This window comes from Amphibalanus amphitrite, unplaced genomic scaffold (genome assembly GCF_019059575.1).
Source record: "Amphibalanus amphitrite isolate SeventyFive unplaced genomic scaffold, NRLGWU_Aamphi_draft 000968F_arrow, whole genome shotgun sequence".
Lineage (NCBI taxonomy): Eukaryota > Metazoa > Arthropoda > Thecostraca > Balanomorpha > Balanidae > Amphibalanus > Amphibalanus amphitrite.
Window position 1 is genome coordinate 123,771 of NW_024882462.1, and position 16,944 is coordinate 140,714.

The 16,944-nt window shown below is 51.0% G+C and overlaps 1 protein-coding gene across 3 annotated transcripts in view; it reads left to right on the forward strand.

Annotated features, from left to right (window-relative positions):
- The window catches only part of LOC122368692 (protein madd-4-like), a 155,569-nt gene that overhangs the window by 73,838 nt on the left and 64,787 nt on the right, over nucleotides 1-16,944 (forward strand). For all 3 annotated transcript variants that reach the window (XR_006254279.1, XM_043342885.1, XM_043342884.1), the window contains exons 4-5: nucleotides 8,697-8,930; nucleotides 15,761-15,905. Coding sequence is in view for 2 of the 3 variants with exons in the window: in XM_043342885.1 (XP_043198820.1) it covers nucleotides 8,697-8,930; nucleotides 15,761-15,905 (379 nt within the window). In the remaining variant the exon portion in view is untranslated. The remainder of the gene's footprint in view (nucleotides 1-8,696; nucleotides 8,931-15,760; nucleotides 15,906-16,944) is intronic.

Genomic DNA, 16,944 nt, shown 5'->3' on the forward strand with positions numbered 1-16,944 from the left:
ACGGCTCATTTCCTGATGGTTTGACCCGCCGACCGAGCCAGACCGCCCGGCCTGTCCAGAGCGAGCGGCCCATCCTGCCGTAAAACCAGGGACGTCCGTCATCCAGAGTCTGTGAGCGGCGTGCTAGTTCGGCGGCAAGTGCTCTATGGCGACCGGAATGCACGGGAGCGCTACCGTTATGCTCTCCGCTTGTGTGGATTTGTTTAGAGCTGAAATGTAGGATGACATTCGAGGACTGACTGGATTTATGTAGGTTTATTGTTTGGGTGTTTTACGGTTGAAATGCTAACGATCAGCATAGCGATCAGCTTATGAATCGTTTACAATTTACAGAGTTTTTTCATGGATATCTAATGCAATTACCTATATTTCGAGCCCGAGCTAACTTGGCTTGCCTGAAGGCCTGAATACTAACCTTCCCCTCAAGCTACTCTAAACTCAGCATTTACGATGTATTTTGACGTGAGTCTAAACAAAACCGACTTGTTTGGCTCTTCAAATTAGCCGACACAGAGTCCCGACTCCATTGACTCCCCGACTACGCGCGGTTGTCTCCCGGTAGACTGAGTCAGCTCCCCCGCTCCGCTGCCGCCGACCTCCGGCCCCATCCCGTGCCGGGAGAAATTTATATCGCAGCGGGACGTGATATTTTCTTGGTCTCGCGTCTGCTGACGCCGTGCGTTTTTTAATAAAGTTGTTTGGTGGAGCCACTACAGTGGCGGAGGCGCCCGGTTTCCGCAGGTAACTTGGTCCGCGTTAGAGCCAGAGCGCAGTCAATAAGCAACGACCACGCCGACATAAGTTCGTATTAATGGAAACACGTAAGCTTTGCGGAAGAATGAATCGTTTCAAATGGCCATACTACGGTTCTAGCAGAAACGTGTGAAATGAGCGTCAAACTTAATAGTCTTATGAAGATAGAGTTCATGATATAACAAATAGCAAGCGTCTGTAATCTATATCTAGTATCTACACTAAATGGTTTTCTAGCTTTCCAAGCAATAAGGCATGCTTGAGAAGCTGCCATTTCAGTGGCGGTCGCAGGGGGGGGCCATCAGGGCCATGGCCCCCCCCCAAAGCCAAATCAGGGGGGGCCATCATATCATTTGCCCCCCCCCCAAACAACCGATGGGCCCACATGGCCGTATGGGGCCCTGGCCCGTATTCGATTGTCACGAGGCTCGAGAAACCCACGCCAGCTATTAACAGCTCCCATACCAGTCTTTGAGGGTCCTACACTGACCTCTGAGGGCCCTTCAGTGGCGGTCAAGCGTCCACATTGACCGCTGAGGACCCACATTGACCTCTGAGGGCCCTCCACTGGCCTTTAAGGGCCCCTAAACCGGCCTCAAGGGCCCAACCGGCGTCTGAGAGCCTCACACCGGCCTCTGGTGGCCTCATTTCTGTCTCTCGAGTCCCAAGACTAGACTTTAAGTGTCTCTGAGGGCCCCGCACTGGATTCTGAAGACCCGATGCCGGCCTCTAAGAACCCGCATCGGCCTCTGGGGGCCCATCTTGGCCTTTGAGGGCCCTCCGCTGGTCTCTGGTGTCCAACGCCGGCCCATGCCGGCCTTTTAGGGCCCCACACTGACCTCTGAGGGCCCCATGCTGGCTGGCCTGTAAGGACCCACATTAGCCTCTGAGGGCCCCCGCACTGGATTCTGAAGACCCGATGCCGGCCTCTAAGAGCCCGCATCGGCCTCTGGGGGCCCATCTTGGCCTTTGAGGGCCCTCCGCCGCTGGTCTCTGGTGTCCAACGCCGGCCCATGCCGGCCTTTTAGGGCCCCACACTGACCTCTGAGGGCCCCATGCTGGCCTGTAAGGACCCACATTAGCCTCTGAGGGCCCCCGCACTGGATTCTGAAGACCCAATGCCGGCCGCTCAGGGCCCGCATCAGCGTCTGAGGGCCCATTTTGGCCTTTGAGGGCCCTCCGCTGACCTCTGGGGTTCAACGCCGGCCCATGCCGGTCTTTTAGGGCCCCACACTGACCTCTGAGGGCCCCATGCTGGTCTGTAAAGACACACATTAGCCTTTGTGGGCCCCGCACTGTATTCTGAAGACCCGATGCCGGCATCTAAGGGCCCGCATCATCCTCTGAGGGCCCATCTTGGCTTTTGAGGGCCCTCTGCTGGCCTCTGGGGTTCAACACCGGCCAATGCCAGTCTTTTAGGGTCCCATTCTGACCTTTGAGGGCCCATGCTGGCCTGTAAGGGCTCACATTAGCCTTTGAGGCCCCCCTGGATTCATTAGACCCGGTGCCGGCCTCTAAGGGTCAGCATCGGCTTATGAGGGCCCATCTTGGACTTTGAGGGCCTTCTGTTGGCCTCTGGGGTCCAACGCCGGCCCATGCCGGTCTTTTAGGGCCCCACACTGACCTCTGAGGGCCCGTGCTGGCCTGTAAGGACCCACCTTAGTCTCTGAGGGCCCGCACGGGCTTCTGAAGACCCGATGCCGGCCGCTCAGGGCCCGCATCGGCGTCTGAGGGCCCATCTTGGCCTTTGAGGACCCTCCGCTGGCCTCTGGGGTCCAACACCGGCCCATGCCGGTCTTTTAGGGTCCTATTCTGACCTTCGAGGGCCCCATGCTGGCCTGTGAGGGCTCACATTAGCCTCTGAGGGCCCCCACACTGGATTCTGAAGACCCGATGCCGGCCTCTAAGGGCCCGCATCGGTCTCTGAGGGCCCATCTTGGCCTTTGACGGCCCTCTACTGGCCTCTGGGATCCAACGCCGGCCCATGTCGGTCTTTTAGAGTCCCACGGTAACCTCTGAGGGCTCCATGCTGGCCTGTAAGGACCCACATTAGCCTTTGAGTGCCCAATTCGGTCTCTGATGGTCTCAAACTGCCCTTTGCAGGCCCTGTACTGGTCTCTGATGGCCCTAAACTGGCCCCTATGGGCCCAAACCAGCCTCTAAATGTCCCACACCGGCCTTTGATGGCCCTATTATGTTCTCTGGGGGGGGGGGGGGGCTCAAGCCTTACCTTTGGGCGTCACGCACTTGCCTCTGAAGGCCCACATCAGCCTCTGGGGCCCTACCTGGGGCCTTTGAGGCCCTTCGCTGGCCCTTGGGTCCAACGCCGGCCTCTGGGGGGTCTGACACCGTACTCTAAGGGCCCCATTGCAGCCTCTAGGCGATAGGTATCGCCGAAACGCTATCGATGGGCCCATAAGTGTAGGAACCATGGGTGCAGTGGGCGCAGTTGCACCAACAATAATTCTGCAGTGGGTGCAGACAATGTATTCTGCATCCACAGTAATCTGGAACAAAACCCCCTTTTCTCAGCAACACTACTTTCCATGCAGCACGACAAATTTAGGATATTTGGCCCACTATCCATCTTCCGAAGTATTGGCTACTGTAATGGCCTTCAAAACTTGCATTTGTGCTCAAGTAAAAAAAAAAGAAAAAAGATGAAACGGAACACATGTGATTGAACAGTGAACAGATACCGATGACCCATAGCTCGGGGTTACATGAGCAGAGTTAATACGCATTACAAACGGACTACAATGGTGAGCGAATATGGAAAATCCGTTCCTGATACGCATTTACTTGCTCATGTAACCCCGGTAACTGTCAAAAGTTTTAGCACGATGATCTTAGAAAATGGCAAAGTTAGCCGCGCCGCCTTTACTTTTGCGGTAGTCCATTCACAGTTGCGTGAATTATTGACAATATCAATGTTTCAAAATGCACTTATCGGTACCTTTTCGACATGGTACACCCTCAAAGCTCGCATTTCGCAATGAGCCTCCTCTCGGGTGCCGCTCACTACCCCCCCCCCCCCCTGCTTCACCGGCCATGGCCTGGATTTCTGCACCCGTGCACTACGTCCGTGGGCCCCTTTAAGCTAGCACCGGGCCCCCCGGGTCAGCGCAGGGGCCCCTTTGACAAGTTGGCCCCCCCCCAAACTCCAAGTCTGCGACCGCCCCTGGCCATTATGCTGTTTACTAACTAGTATATGCCTAACGTCATTAATCATTATTGTTATTTTATCCGGCACTCAGAACGTGTTTGGTCAAGAATTGATTCGGGCGGTCCTTCTGCCTTTCCATGGACTCTGCCTTTCCAAAACTTGCCCCGTCTCCTTCCCACCCGTTCCGTATCGCCTGAAGCGTCTTGAATAATCGTCCTCCCGACTTTCAGCCTAAATTAACGCCAGTGTATCCGCGCATAATCGATAGACACCGTTTGTAGTCGCAAATAATGGGTTTCTTCCGGTCTTAATTAAATGCCTTGGCTTCCAAGGAGCTGCTGCTCTGACAGGGAGCTACCGTAGCTGCTGAAGGCGTCTCTCCAATGCTGCCCTAGCCGCCGCGATCGTTCAGACTAGCGCATCGCTCAGTCATGGCAGACACAGTTTGACAGGCTTGACGTCGGGTCTGTGTAGAAAACAGGACGCATGCCGGTTCCCCTGCGAACGTGACCTGACGAACTGACCACAAATCCATACGGACGGTGTTGATCCGACCTCGTTACCAATGCCGGAGGCCTCGAGGGGGTGGAGGCGAGGTCACAGGTCATGACCTCCGCTGACCCGGCGGTCAGTCGTGTGGCCATTCAGCGCATAATTAGTCGCACCCCGTCATAACTTGTCGGTTATAATGAGACGATGGCGCTGGATGGGGGCTTCTGGTCGAACTGAGGTTAAGGGGCGAAACTTTCTCCGAAAGATGGCTTCCCGTGGCGCTCGATGGCTGAGGAGGATGCGCCACAGAATAATTATTGGTGAGCTTGTGGGAGGGTACCAAGACTTGCGTGCTGTCGAAGATGTCGCTGGTTGAAGTGCACTCGATGTGTATTTGATTGGATCTGATTTCTGCTTGCATTGTTTTATGATAAGATATGAAACAATTATAAGTATTTGTTATGATACCGGCACCAAAGGAATGCCGATAGACTTGATATAATCAATGGTTATCGTGTGTGTGGCGGATCAGCAATGCCATCAATCCACCTCCACACCTGTTGCCGACCAGGTTCAGACAACCTGATGCTATCTGTAAGTGCAATCGTTCGGGTCTGACCTTGAGGCTATCAGTCACCCGTTGTCGCCATTAACCATTTTGCGTCATGACATCATGACACAAGCTTTATCACGGTGTCATGGCTTGTTCGTTGAACTGCACCACTTGCGTTCACTTTCCATCCTCTCATGTCCACTGGCACTCTCCAAAGTCCACATGTCATTTCCACCACTAGCATTCAACTTCCATAATTTCACATCAACCTACCACGTCTCAACCCTCCATCCACATTTCAAATTCCACCAATCGCTTCCACCACTCGTATCCACCCTCCACCATTCCGTGTCCACCTTCCACCACCCACACCCACTGTCCACCTGCTCCACACACCAATACGTTAAACACCGTGAGAATCCCGGCTCGGCCGTCGCATGGCGCTGCTAATGGGCCACTGTTGTCGACGGGTCACAATGCCGAAAGAGGGACAGGTGCCCTGCCGAAGAGCAGTGTGTTGTTCGTCGCTGGTGACGAACAGACAGACACATACATACACCCACGGCTCAGGGTGCCATGCCGGATGGTCGTGTGCTGTTGGCCGCTGGTGACGAGCAGACAGACATACACTCACGGCTGTAGGTCACTGGCCCATTATGGTGACTGCTAGAAGTGACTGTGGACGGTTGCATGGACTGGGAATGGTAGGTTAACCGAATTTTAGCGGTTGATTGTTTCCTAAGTTGGTGGGTAAACTCAATCTGCTGCCCAGTCATCAAATGTATTTTATTTCTGGTGATACTTTAAATTCATGAAATGCCCCGTAAGGTCAGATATATTTTGTTTTATTCTTATGAACAATTTTCTTGTTTTACCACATGCCGAGATATCCCTTTTACTGTATGCCTGGCCTATTCAAATACATTAGCCAGAGGGGTGTGGTAATAACTGGTGTAAGCAAATTGACCACGGTCAAAAATGCATTACCAGAATGCACTTAAGCGAACATTTTGGGATGGTCTCGTTCCTAAGTCGGCTAAGAGCTTCGGTCCAGAAAATAAATTTATCGTTGGCATACAGTAAAATACATACCAAACTCGGCCGGTGATAAATTTTCAAGACCTCAGTCCTTACTGATTTTTGAACTCGGCCTTCGGCCTCGTTCAAAAATCCAGTAAGGACCTCGGTCTTGAAAATTTATTTACACCGGCCTCGTTCAGTATTATATATAACATTAGCACGTGCATTTGGGAAATGGCTTCGGCCCGCCTCGGCTAATGTTGAAGGTATTTGGGAAACGATTCGGCCCTAGGGCTTTTTGATTTTCCCAGACAAAGTTTTACTGAATATTCTGAGCGGAAGAACCAATTTCAAAGAAGATATTTACGGATTGTGTGTTCACTAACAGCAACAGCAAGAGTAAGTGACTGCGTGTTTACATACTTTTGCTGTCAACGTAATTCAACTAAACAAGGTTATCGTTCCAATGCCAATGTATTTATTGCTGCAGAACATGGTCGGAATAATCATTATTTCTACATAATGCACGCAAAAAACGAACAATTTAAATGCGTGAAGCATCTTAACGTGCCACAATGAAACATTTGATATTGTTCCAGCTGGGATCCAAGACGCGTTTGATTCAGCGTTACACCCAATTTTTAGTTTTCCTCGCGGTTTCCTCACTCCTGCTGGACTCCATTTCTGTATTCTAACTTCTGGCGTTTCACCATCTTCATCCTCAGCTTTTTCAAACCCTAAATAAGGGGAAGTAGGAATTTCATCTTTCATACTCAAAGCAGCCTAATAATGAAAAACACAAACAAATAATCACGGTGACTATAAATATGAACATAGTATTAATATAATATTAACACAATATTAAGATTAAAGTGTAAAATATCAAATGAATATGATATTAACTGTTGCGCCGGTACGGCATGTGGTAAATCTCTTCCCAACCTTGGGCTGTGAAAATGCAGTTTTATTCACCTCGGTTTTTGGCTACGGACCTCGTGCCTACCGGCACTCGGTCCTCCGCACAAAAACCTCGGTGAATAAAACGCATTTTCCCAGCCCCGGTCGGGAATATATAATCCCGTCTGCAGTAGAGTACTAATTTTGTGGTTAATAGATCTTTCATGAGCAATATAAAGTGATTTACAGCATAGCCTTATTTGTTGTACTTAACCTCGTTTTTTGTTTTCTAATTACGCCTGTCGTTAGCATTCAGATGGCTGGTTAGCCTTCAATGAACTGCGCTGGTTGTCTCTTTAGCGTGTGCTGTTCTCTGTCCCTAAGTCCCACGAGTGTGATTTAGGCCTGCTCCGACTCAGGTATTATTGAGTTCAGAGGTCCCCTTTGAAGTGAGCGGTCTAACTTTTTAAATGAGCTGTCAGAAGCAAAGCAACGGCTCATCTTACACTAAGGACAGCATAATTGGTCGCTTGGAAAAACGAGAGAGATCATTTGACATCGGACCTGGCAGCGATAAGCCATTCCAGACCATGTGCAAGGGAGTGCATGCGAGTGCAAGCGTTCAAGGCAAGGTGAAGCAAAAAAGTTTAACATTAAAGTTATTTTTAAGATGTCATTGTTGTATGTCACGCATAATAATTATCCTACTTGACCAGTAGATATTCTAGAAAGCCACAATTTTCTTAGTCATGTGTAATGTATAAAACCGGAACTGCAAGTTTCCGTATGCCGTGATGTGTAATTACGTCCAGAATTATGCTCTATAACGAACTGCTCCAAAGATGAATCACTCATTTATCATCTAAATTGGTCTGTCCGCTCTTGCCTTCCTGACCAGTGCTCTGACATTTGCTATTAAAATAGCACCAAACCCAGGATTAAGTGACTACATTAGCATAGCAAAGGCGCGACATGCGATCAAAAGTTATCCCATTTTTAAAATCTGGCAGCGCCCAACTTGCAAACTTCACTTCATTTTGTCGAATAATGAGGAACATTTTCAGGGGAACTCTGGACACCACCGTGCATTCGAAGCCTTACGCTACCCACATAATGCAGTAGGTGACATGTCAGTATTGATTTTTAAGTACAAGATGCATGCTGACTTATTTGAGGGAAGCGGAAGCCTCGTTTATTTCATTATTTCTTTCCTTGCAGGAAAAATGTTTATAAGTGACCAATAAACATTAGCCACTACAGCCTATAACAGCCTACAACAGCTACAATAGCACAGTGACACGAGTATTGCAAAGTCGTTGAAACCTGTACTTCTCCTTGCAACCAACTCCCACGAAAACCGTTTTACCCATCATACTTCTGTCGCCCTTTGCCTCGCCTTCTTCTGTGTTTGTGTCCTTTGATCCGATACAGCCCACTCTGTGCGTTATATTCTAAACACCACATCGCTATTTCTCACCAAACCTCATCTGTTCCTTATGCGTTTATTCTGCCCCACCCTGCCTTATTCCAGATTTGCCTCATAATCCCACCATTCCCACCTCGCTTTTCCACGCAGGCACTTTTTTTAAACTCACCCATACCAGACACGTGTCTTCTTAACCATTGTCCTTTTTCCAGAGGGCATCTTCTGGCCCCAACCCTTCCGCTTTAGGTCCATACTGGGTATACTTTTACCCCCCCCCCTCCCTACCACAGGTGATTGTCTACTAACGCCATCTATTTGAGATATGTCACTTGAATCGTAATCTCACACTCTTCCGATGTGTCTTTTAACCCCATCTCGCCCTATTCCAGGTCTGTGTGAACGCCACCGACCCTCGGGTGGCCCAGTGTGCCGCGTACGACCACCGTCGGCACAGCGACGGGCGTCGTTACCGCTGGGAGCCCTACCCCGACCTCACCGAGCCGTGTGCCCTCACCTGTCGAGCAATCGGCACCGGCCTGGTGCGGCAGCTCTCGCCAAGGGTCATCGATGGAACCAGGTGCCGAGATGGGAGTTTGGATATCTGCATCGACGGAAAGTGTGAGGTGAGTGAGACGGGGAGGGAGATTTCGCAGGAGGTGGGTGATGTGAAACCAGCTGCGAATATTGGTAGACAGAGGCCATAGAGAGACATAGACGGCAGAGCTTTGTTTGCTTAGATATTTTGTTCACATCAAAGTAATTACCGATGTAAATAATAAAAGCATTGACAAAAACGTTGCCATTGCGGCATAAGCATTGACATTTGAAACTGTGAGACTACTCAGGATATATTCTGCTCTTTGCGCCAATGCACGTTTATGCCACCACCGGCTCTGGCGATATTTTGCCCGTCCGCCGATCGATGCATTCCAGGAGGTCATGAATTCGCCCTCGTAACTCGGCCGGGTCACCGCCCACCGCGCGTCAGTTCCGATCCATCAGTCCGAGCAGGGACCTGTGACGACCCACGCTATCCGACACACAGCTACACATTGCAATGGAGGGCTGCTACTGAACCGCATCGGCACCCGTGTCGAGTCGTATCGACTGTCAACGACGACGACGACGACGGTTTGTGCCGCCGGCGGTCGTCGATGGGCGTCGCGTCGATGCCACTGTGAGGTGACGACGCGTGCTGGCGTCGATCTTGTGCGAGTGGCGTGACACTTCGTGGTACTCGATCATACCCGGTGTTACCTTGGATGTCCTCGTGTTACCCCAGGACTACCTCTACCCCAGCCATCCCCACTTCTACAACCCCGAGTCGATCGCGAAACACCTCGTGAACTGCAGTATCCGTGTGGACACGGATAGGGCAGGAAATTCCCAAATCCAGGTCTCGCAAGCCTCCGACCGTTGCCATATCCAAAAGCGTTCATCGCCTATCGAATTTACCACCCACCGCTGCGACGGGGCTTAACGTTTGTCTCCGGAGATAGCAGCGCCAACGCATTGTCGTCGTCGCTCTGGTTTCGGCTTTGGATTCGATAAGTCAGGACGAATAATGCCCGAGTCGTCGATGCCTGATCATCCAATTAATACAAACGGCTCCCGGCGGCTGGTCTTCCCAGCAGCGTAGGTTGCATTGTGGGCGTCGAAAGCGACAACGACGACGGCGGCGGCGACGAGAATGATATACCGGCGGCATGAATAAAACTCGCTCTGTGCTGCGTTACGCTGCAGCCGTAAAGTGGTAAGGCGGCGAACGATGCGCGGCGCGGCGGCTGCGGCGGGCCGTTAATTTAGAGCTCGGCTGATGCGAGCGGCAGCCGTTCTCGTTACTGATTACGGCCGCTCATGGGAGAGATAAAGCCGGGCCGCCCTGAGTGGCACGGTGGCCCTGATGAAGTGGCTCCGGATTTGCACCGCCGCGAACGACAGGAACGCCCGGAACGTGCGGCAGAGGGGGTGACGTCATAGGCTCTCATGACGTCATCGAGCGACCGGATGTCGGAAATGGTGGAACGATATTCTTATCGGTCTGTCAGGAGAAGTAGCCCGATCGATGTTTTCATATCTGGGTCGAGATGACCTTGTGAAGGAGCAGGGCTGTTTTCAAAGCCGCGCCGCGTTGGAACGTGGTGCCGGCGTATCAAATCCACCTCAGATCCCCCCAGATTCCATCAACCGACACGGGCTTTCCTCTAATCTCCAGAGGAGCGCACTGATCGGTCGGCGGCTGTTTTTGCCGTGGCCGCAGTCGGAGTCGGCGACCGACCGTCGCAGTCTGGCGGAGCTGACGGATTGGCCGACCGAGAGCTCCGGGTCCGTCGGCTCTTATTATCGCCGCGATGGATCACGAACCGATCCGTGGCGGCGGCTGCCATGACCCGTGCGCTGCCGACTGGCGGCGGGACGCACTGCCGAGTGGCGCGGAGGGGCGCGCTGCCGAGTGGTGCAATTGGATACAGATGCTGCGAATGGGGCCACGGGTAGTCTGACGACTTTTTGCAGGGCTAAGCACGACGGTGGCCATTATAAAATCCTATAGTGCTAAATGAACTTAGTATTTTAACTTTCCCACAAAAATGTAAATCGTTCATTTCAGCCAACTTTGATAAAGCGTCTTCATTGACCCTGAATTTAGCACACAAAAAAACACACACACATCCATGCATATTATTCCATGTTTACGGCAATTCTTGTTTGTTAGTTTGAGTATGTTGAAGTGGATCCATATAAAGCGTTTTGCAATTTGGCGCCAATGGAAAAATCGACGTCATCAATTTTGGGCTAGGACATTTTGCATATAGTTTGATTAATTCAGCACTCGGCGGCTCGTCCAGAGTTCCCATCTGTCCAGTCTCTAGAACATAATGCCATATTCACCGGTGATTTGCCGTGATTTATAAGATGGCCCATACTTCATGCCGAGGCCGTGAATTCGTTTTCGTTTTCCGTTCTGTCGCCGAGCCGCCGGCTGGAGGAGTTGTCTCCTTCTGAGGCAGACCAGAGCCGCGGCGATCTGCCCGGCGTGGGAGCACACCGCTGCCGCAGGGACACTGTGTCGTTTTTGTGCCGGCACGTCTCAGTTGTGCGCCACTTTTGCCGCCGGCGCGGCTCCGCGGCTGAGTCCGGCGCTGTGCAGTGTGGCGCCGTTAGTCGGCGGACCAGCGAGGAGGAATGCTCGTTTTTCTGCGCCGGAGATGAAGTTTGCCGGTGGATGAGGCGGGAGAATAAGCCACAGAGCAGCTCCTAATGCGGTGAATAAGTTTAAAGCTAGGATTTTACTCCGCTTGATGGTGTTAAAAAATGCAATTAAAGTTGGTTCCAGGCTGTCAAGCTCTTGCCCGCGAAAACCTCTTGCGAAATATGACTTGCAGTAATTTATGTTTAACTTCATGTGAAATGAATTCAGGAAATCGTACATAGGTCCAATAATGTGGTTTTCAACGTCTAAATGACACATCTAGCCTTTCTGCATGCGAGAGGTAAGGGGTATGTCCCTTCACCTGATCGGTGAACTAGATCTGAGCTGTAGAACAGAATTATTCTGCAATCATTCGCGTGATAGTCGTTCAATGCTAGACACATAACATAACATGCCGTACTTACAAGTCAATCGCATTATTCTCTAATCCAATAATTAATTGGTTCCGCCTTTCTTCAAATCAGCTGCAGCAAGACTACCATTTCTGTAATCGAGAGCAATACTGCAATCAATGGATGTCATTCAAAACACTGTCGAAATCGGAGCCGTTTCTAGCCGTTTTACCCTGTCAGGCTGAGAGTCGAGGCCGCTGTCTCAGTCACGGCCGCTGTCTCGGTCGCGGCCGCTGTCCCGGTCGCGGTCGCTGTCTCAGCCGAGGTCGCTGTCTCGGTCGCGGTCGCTGTCTCAGTCGAGGTCGCCGTCTCGGCGCTTTCCAGACCATCTGTCTGGCCGGTCGGTCCATCCAGTGTCACCGGGGATAAGTGGTTGGGCGCGAACCCCCGCCCGTTGTTTGGACTGCTGTCGGCGCTGACCGGATGACTCAGAGGGTCAGCGGAGATCCGGTCTGACCCGTGCCCCGAGGCGCCGCTCTGTCGGCGGCCGGCGGCACAGTCGACGGAAGTTGGCCGCATGCCAGCAGCCGAGCCGGCCCGCCCCGGGCCAGGACCCACGAAAATCCGGCCCGCTCCCTGCATTGGATCAATACGGAGCGGGCCGGGCCAGGCCGGGTGGGCCGGACACAGCGGTCGCGCACCCACTCCATCCACTACTGTCGTCCGCCGGCCGGCGCATTACGAGCGGATAGAGCGGTCACCGCCATCGGCCCTTGACGTCAGCCTGACGGAGTAATGAGCAGACGCTGCAGCCGGCACGCAGACAGGTGTAAAAACTCTCATCGGCTCTGTTGTTTCTTCTTGTGCTATCACCGTTTGTGGAGCGCCGCCCTCCGCGCCGCCGCCGCTGCGTCGCCGCTGTCGGTTCTATCCCGTTGAGGCGGCTGGCTGTACGCTGCTGTCGGCGACAGGGCAAAAACAAGAGATCAGCGCGAACCGACGCGGCCGGGGCGAGGCTGGAGATGGCCGCAGAGATCTGTCGCCCCACGCCGGGATGAAACGGAAGCGAAACATGCGAGAAGGCACGAGACGATAAGATGGAGAAGTTGATGCCCCGTCGGGCGGGGAGAGATGGCCAAACCTTGATCGGATCGGTAGGATTAAAGCCGTGGAGGAGAGGTACAGTTATTTGTCGCGATGCGGGACTCGAGTTAAATTATCGTTGAAGGTATGCTACTCACGTAAAAGTGATAGGATTGAGAGGTTGAGTGAACGACATGTGTTGAAGGCTGGATTGATTCACAGCTCTTTCAAAGCAGTATCATCTTTGCAGTAAATGCGCATTTGAAATGTCTGAAGGATATATCATTAGCTTGATAAGATAAGGTTGACTTAATGCCTTGAAGAAATGTGAACTATGTGGTACTTGAATTCTGATTATGTTTCAAACAACTCTGAAGCTTTTCAACATAGCCATCCGTATTCTGGATACAGGGTTACTTTTAAAGGGGGGGAAGAGGGGAATTTCCCCCCTTCGAAAATTCCGCTCCCCCTTTCAAATCGTGTCTGAACGGCTAGGGAGGGAAGGGGGAATTTCCCCCTTTCAAATTTATTTTGGAGCCCATTTTCAATCAATTCGCTATTCAGATTCTATAGTCATCGTTAATCAGATTCTCGTCATCAATCAACGTTGCTGGCGTTGATAATTATCAAATTTTCAATTTTCGGTTCCATCCAACCATTTTACGTTCAGTGCAGCAGGAACTCCAGATTTGACCCGATACCGATCGGATAGTCGGTGGGACCGTCTCTTGTCTTGTCTCTTCCGTCTTTTCGCAATCACTGACATATCGGTACAGGCGTCGGCGTAGAAACCGGCGGGAGACGGGATTACCTCTCCGAACCAAGGGTGGATACAGGGGGAGGGGGGCAATGGGCCATGGCCCCTCCTTTGACGCAAAAAGAAGGTGACCCCCTTTTGGACCCCCTTTTATATTCTGTGTTCTTTCTCAGAAACGACCCATTTATTCACGATTATTTTCACTTTTTCATCGACGCCAAGGCCAGACATCTAAAATTTTGTGTCCCAATATGACAATGGCCGTGTTTAACCATCCTCCAAACCGGAATCATTGAAGGAAAAACAACGTTATTTTTGTCCCATAGGCATCAAAGCTTTGAGTAATAAATGACTTTTCTCTTTATGCAGCATTCACGTTCATCTGCTTTGCATGCAGAGCAGGGCGCAAAAAATGTACCTCATCACAGCCGGCTTTCCCAATGGAACTTTCACTGCTCACTAATACTAATAGTAATAATGCAAGTTTTGTGCTTCATTAGTTTTTGTTCGGATATCACTGCCCACCTTGTAGTTGTAGAGGTTGCAGTTTTGTAGCGCCGTCGTTTCTCTACATACACGACCACACAAAGAACTTTGGAATTGCTCGTTAACTGTAGCTTTTGTGAGCGTTTAAGAATTTCATGTTTTTTGCTAATTTTTGCTCGAACAGTTTGACATCAATTACTCCTGACCTAAGGTGACCTAAGAGTAGACTTGAAATTTTGTGCGAAGGTTTCAAATTGATGCCCGGTAAGGAACTAAAAATTTGGCGGCGCTGCGCGCCGCCGTTTTTCGCTTTTCAAGAAAACCCACATGGGGGCCAAAATGACCTCCAATCAGGGCGCGGATTAACCTCTCTCTTTAGAAAGGCGTTACTTAATGTTTGACCGGGGTATACCTACTAGTTATTGATACCACTGATAGGTTGATACTACTGATTGGCATTTGTAAGGGCGCAGTCAAGTTGGGACCTCCCCCGCCCCTTACAGCCAAGGTAGGTGCGTATATTTTTTAGCAAAATTATTTTTTGGCAACCTTCCAAAATAAAGTGGCTGAAACCCGAGGAAAGAATAGGATTTGGGGGTAGGTAAGGTTCTGCGGGCTCCATCCTAACGAAAAACCTAATGGTATTGCCGCCCACCCCCCTTTCAGATGCCCCTGGATCCGCCTTTGCCCCGAACTTTATTCCCCCTCTCAACTTTTCCTGTAAAAGTAACCCTGTCTGGATATATGGAGCATGCAGTTATTTCTAGCTGTTGTATCGCTTTAAAATTCATCGAAATCATACCTAAGTTCTTTCTGTATTCACAGTCGGATCTCGGAAAGTAATTGCAATCATTTCATTTCAGTTACATTATCTTTTGAATGCCATTCAATTTCCAGCGTTCAATGTGAGGTCGGATAATTATGTTGTTAATCTTATGTCCTGACCCGGCGTAATAACTCTCTGACATGCGTGGCGACTTACTCTGCTGACATGTCGGTCGGCAAAGGAAACATCACAGGCGATTTAACAGAGTAAGCTTCTTATTTGATTGAGCGGCCACCGTCACGTGACCGCAATGGATAAGCTGGGCACATGCCATGTCCCCTGTCTCACTACACTTACGTCGGGACTTCTCAGCCATTCACCTGCTGAAAGTCTGCCAATTGCAGTTGCAGAGCTAACTGTAAGATTTGTGAAAAAGTGAAGCAGACACATATCACAGACTACTTCGTCATATATTTACCCACATGACGTCACATCACGTAATGCCAAACGAATGACCACATCAAAGAGCACACTGCACGGCGCCTATCGGTTCAACAGAGTGTGTGGTAAACATACATGTAGCAAACAGATCGACTCACAGCTGATGCCATGCAACGGCGAAGCAATGACTGATCTTCATCGAACGATGGGAACGATTGGGCTAGAGTTTTTAAGCTGACTGTTTGTTGAAACATCAACTGCTGAAGTGTCACTTGACGGTTTGGCCTGACCTGATCCAGTGACCTGACCTAACACATTGTCTGACTTGAGTCCAGTGACCTGACCTTTGTGACCTGACCCCGCCGTCTCTCCGCCAGCCTCTCGGGTGTGACCTACGTATCGGCTCAAACCGCACAGTGGATGTGTGCGGAGTGTGCGGCGGCGACGGATCCAGCTGCAGCACGGCACACCACTTCTGGAAGGAGAAGGAGATCGCACCCTGCTCGGCCACCTGCGGTGGAGGTAGGTACTGTGCAGACGTACCCTGCAAGGTAGGCACGGGCGGTGGACACCTCTGTGGTGCATGTCTGCAGTTCAGGGATCGTTGGTGTCCCCGGTCTTTTGCAATGGTGAGCCTCGGTGTCACTGTCATGGGTGTAAATCATGTTTGACTGTGTGCCAAAGAAGCTGACATTTTTCTTAGTACCCTTCGGATGATCACGATGGTCTTTTTTTGGGGGGTCTAGAGTGCTTGGTGCGCCGTGTTATCCTTAAAATTTGTGGACTATTTTTTATTCAAGATAAACACATTATGTTTAGCAAGACCTGCGTCTCTCATCAACATCTCCGTCAACGATGAATTTCATTTTCGCAGGGGATTTCAAAGGATGTATAATTTCAATGACTTGAGGCGAGGCCGCAAATTGCAATGTGGACTGTTCAGTCTGTGTATTGATTGATTGAGAAATTACCACACTACACTAATCTCTCGCTTACGATGTTCGGAAAGCAGCGAGCGCCCTGGGGGAGGGGGTGGGGGGCATCTCGCCAGACACCACTCGTCTGAGGCTCTGAAGCGGCGCTGACAGGCAGATAGCAAACAGATTGGCAGTAAGCAACTCGGCATGTCAATCCAAATCGACAGCCGTTCACTGGAGCCGCGGGGTTACTTCATTGCTGGCGTTGAAGCCGCCTCGTGAGACGCATTCTCGATCACTTCCTGCCTGCGTCGCATACAGACGCGTGCTCGAGTTTCGAAAGCAGTCTTGTCAGACAGGGCGAGAACTGGCTACAAGAGTTCAATAGCTTGTCTGTCAGGTGCAGCATTTCTAGTAAAATTTGGCCTCGGCTCTCTCGTTTGTTGCTTACTAGCATCTTCTTTCCCCGAGGTTATCCGTCAGCCTTTCGGGAATTATTTACATCTCCGGCGGGCGACTTCTCCTTTCTTCCCGTAACCACTGCCATCTTCACACATTGTCTTCCTCGCACAGCCCCTCCCCTGCCGTCGCTCCCCTCCCCTCTGCCCCGGTTCTCGGAGACGCTCGGTCCATCGGCGACCCGT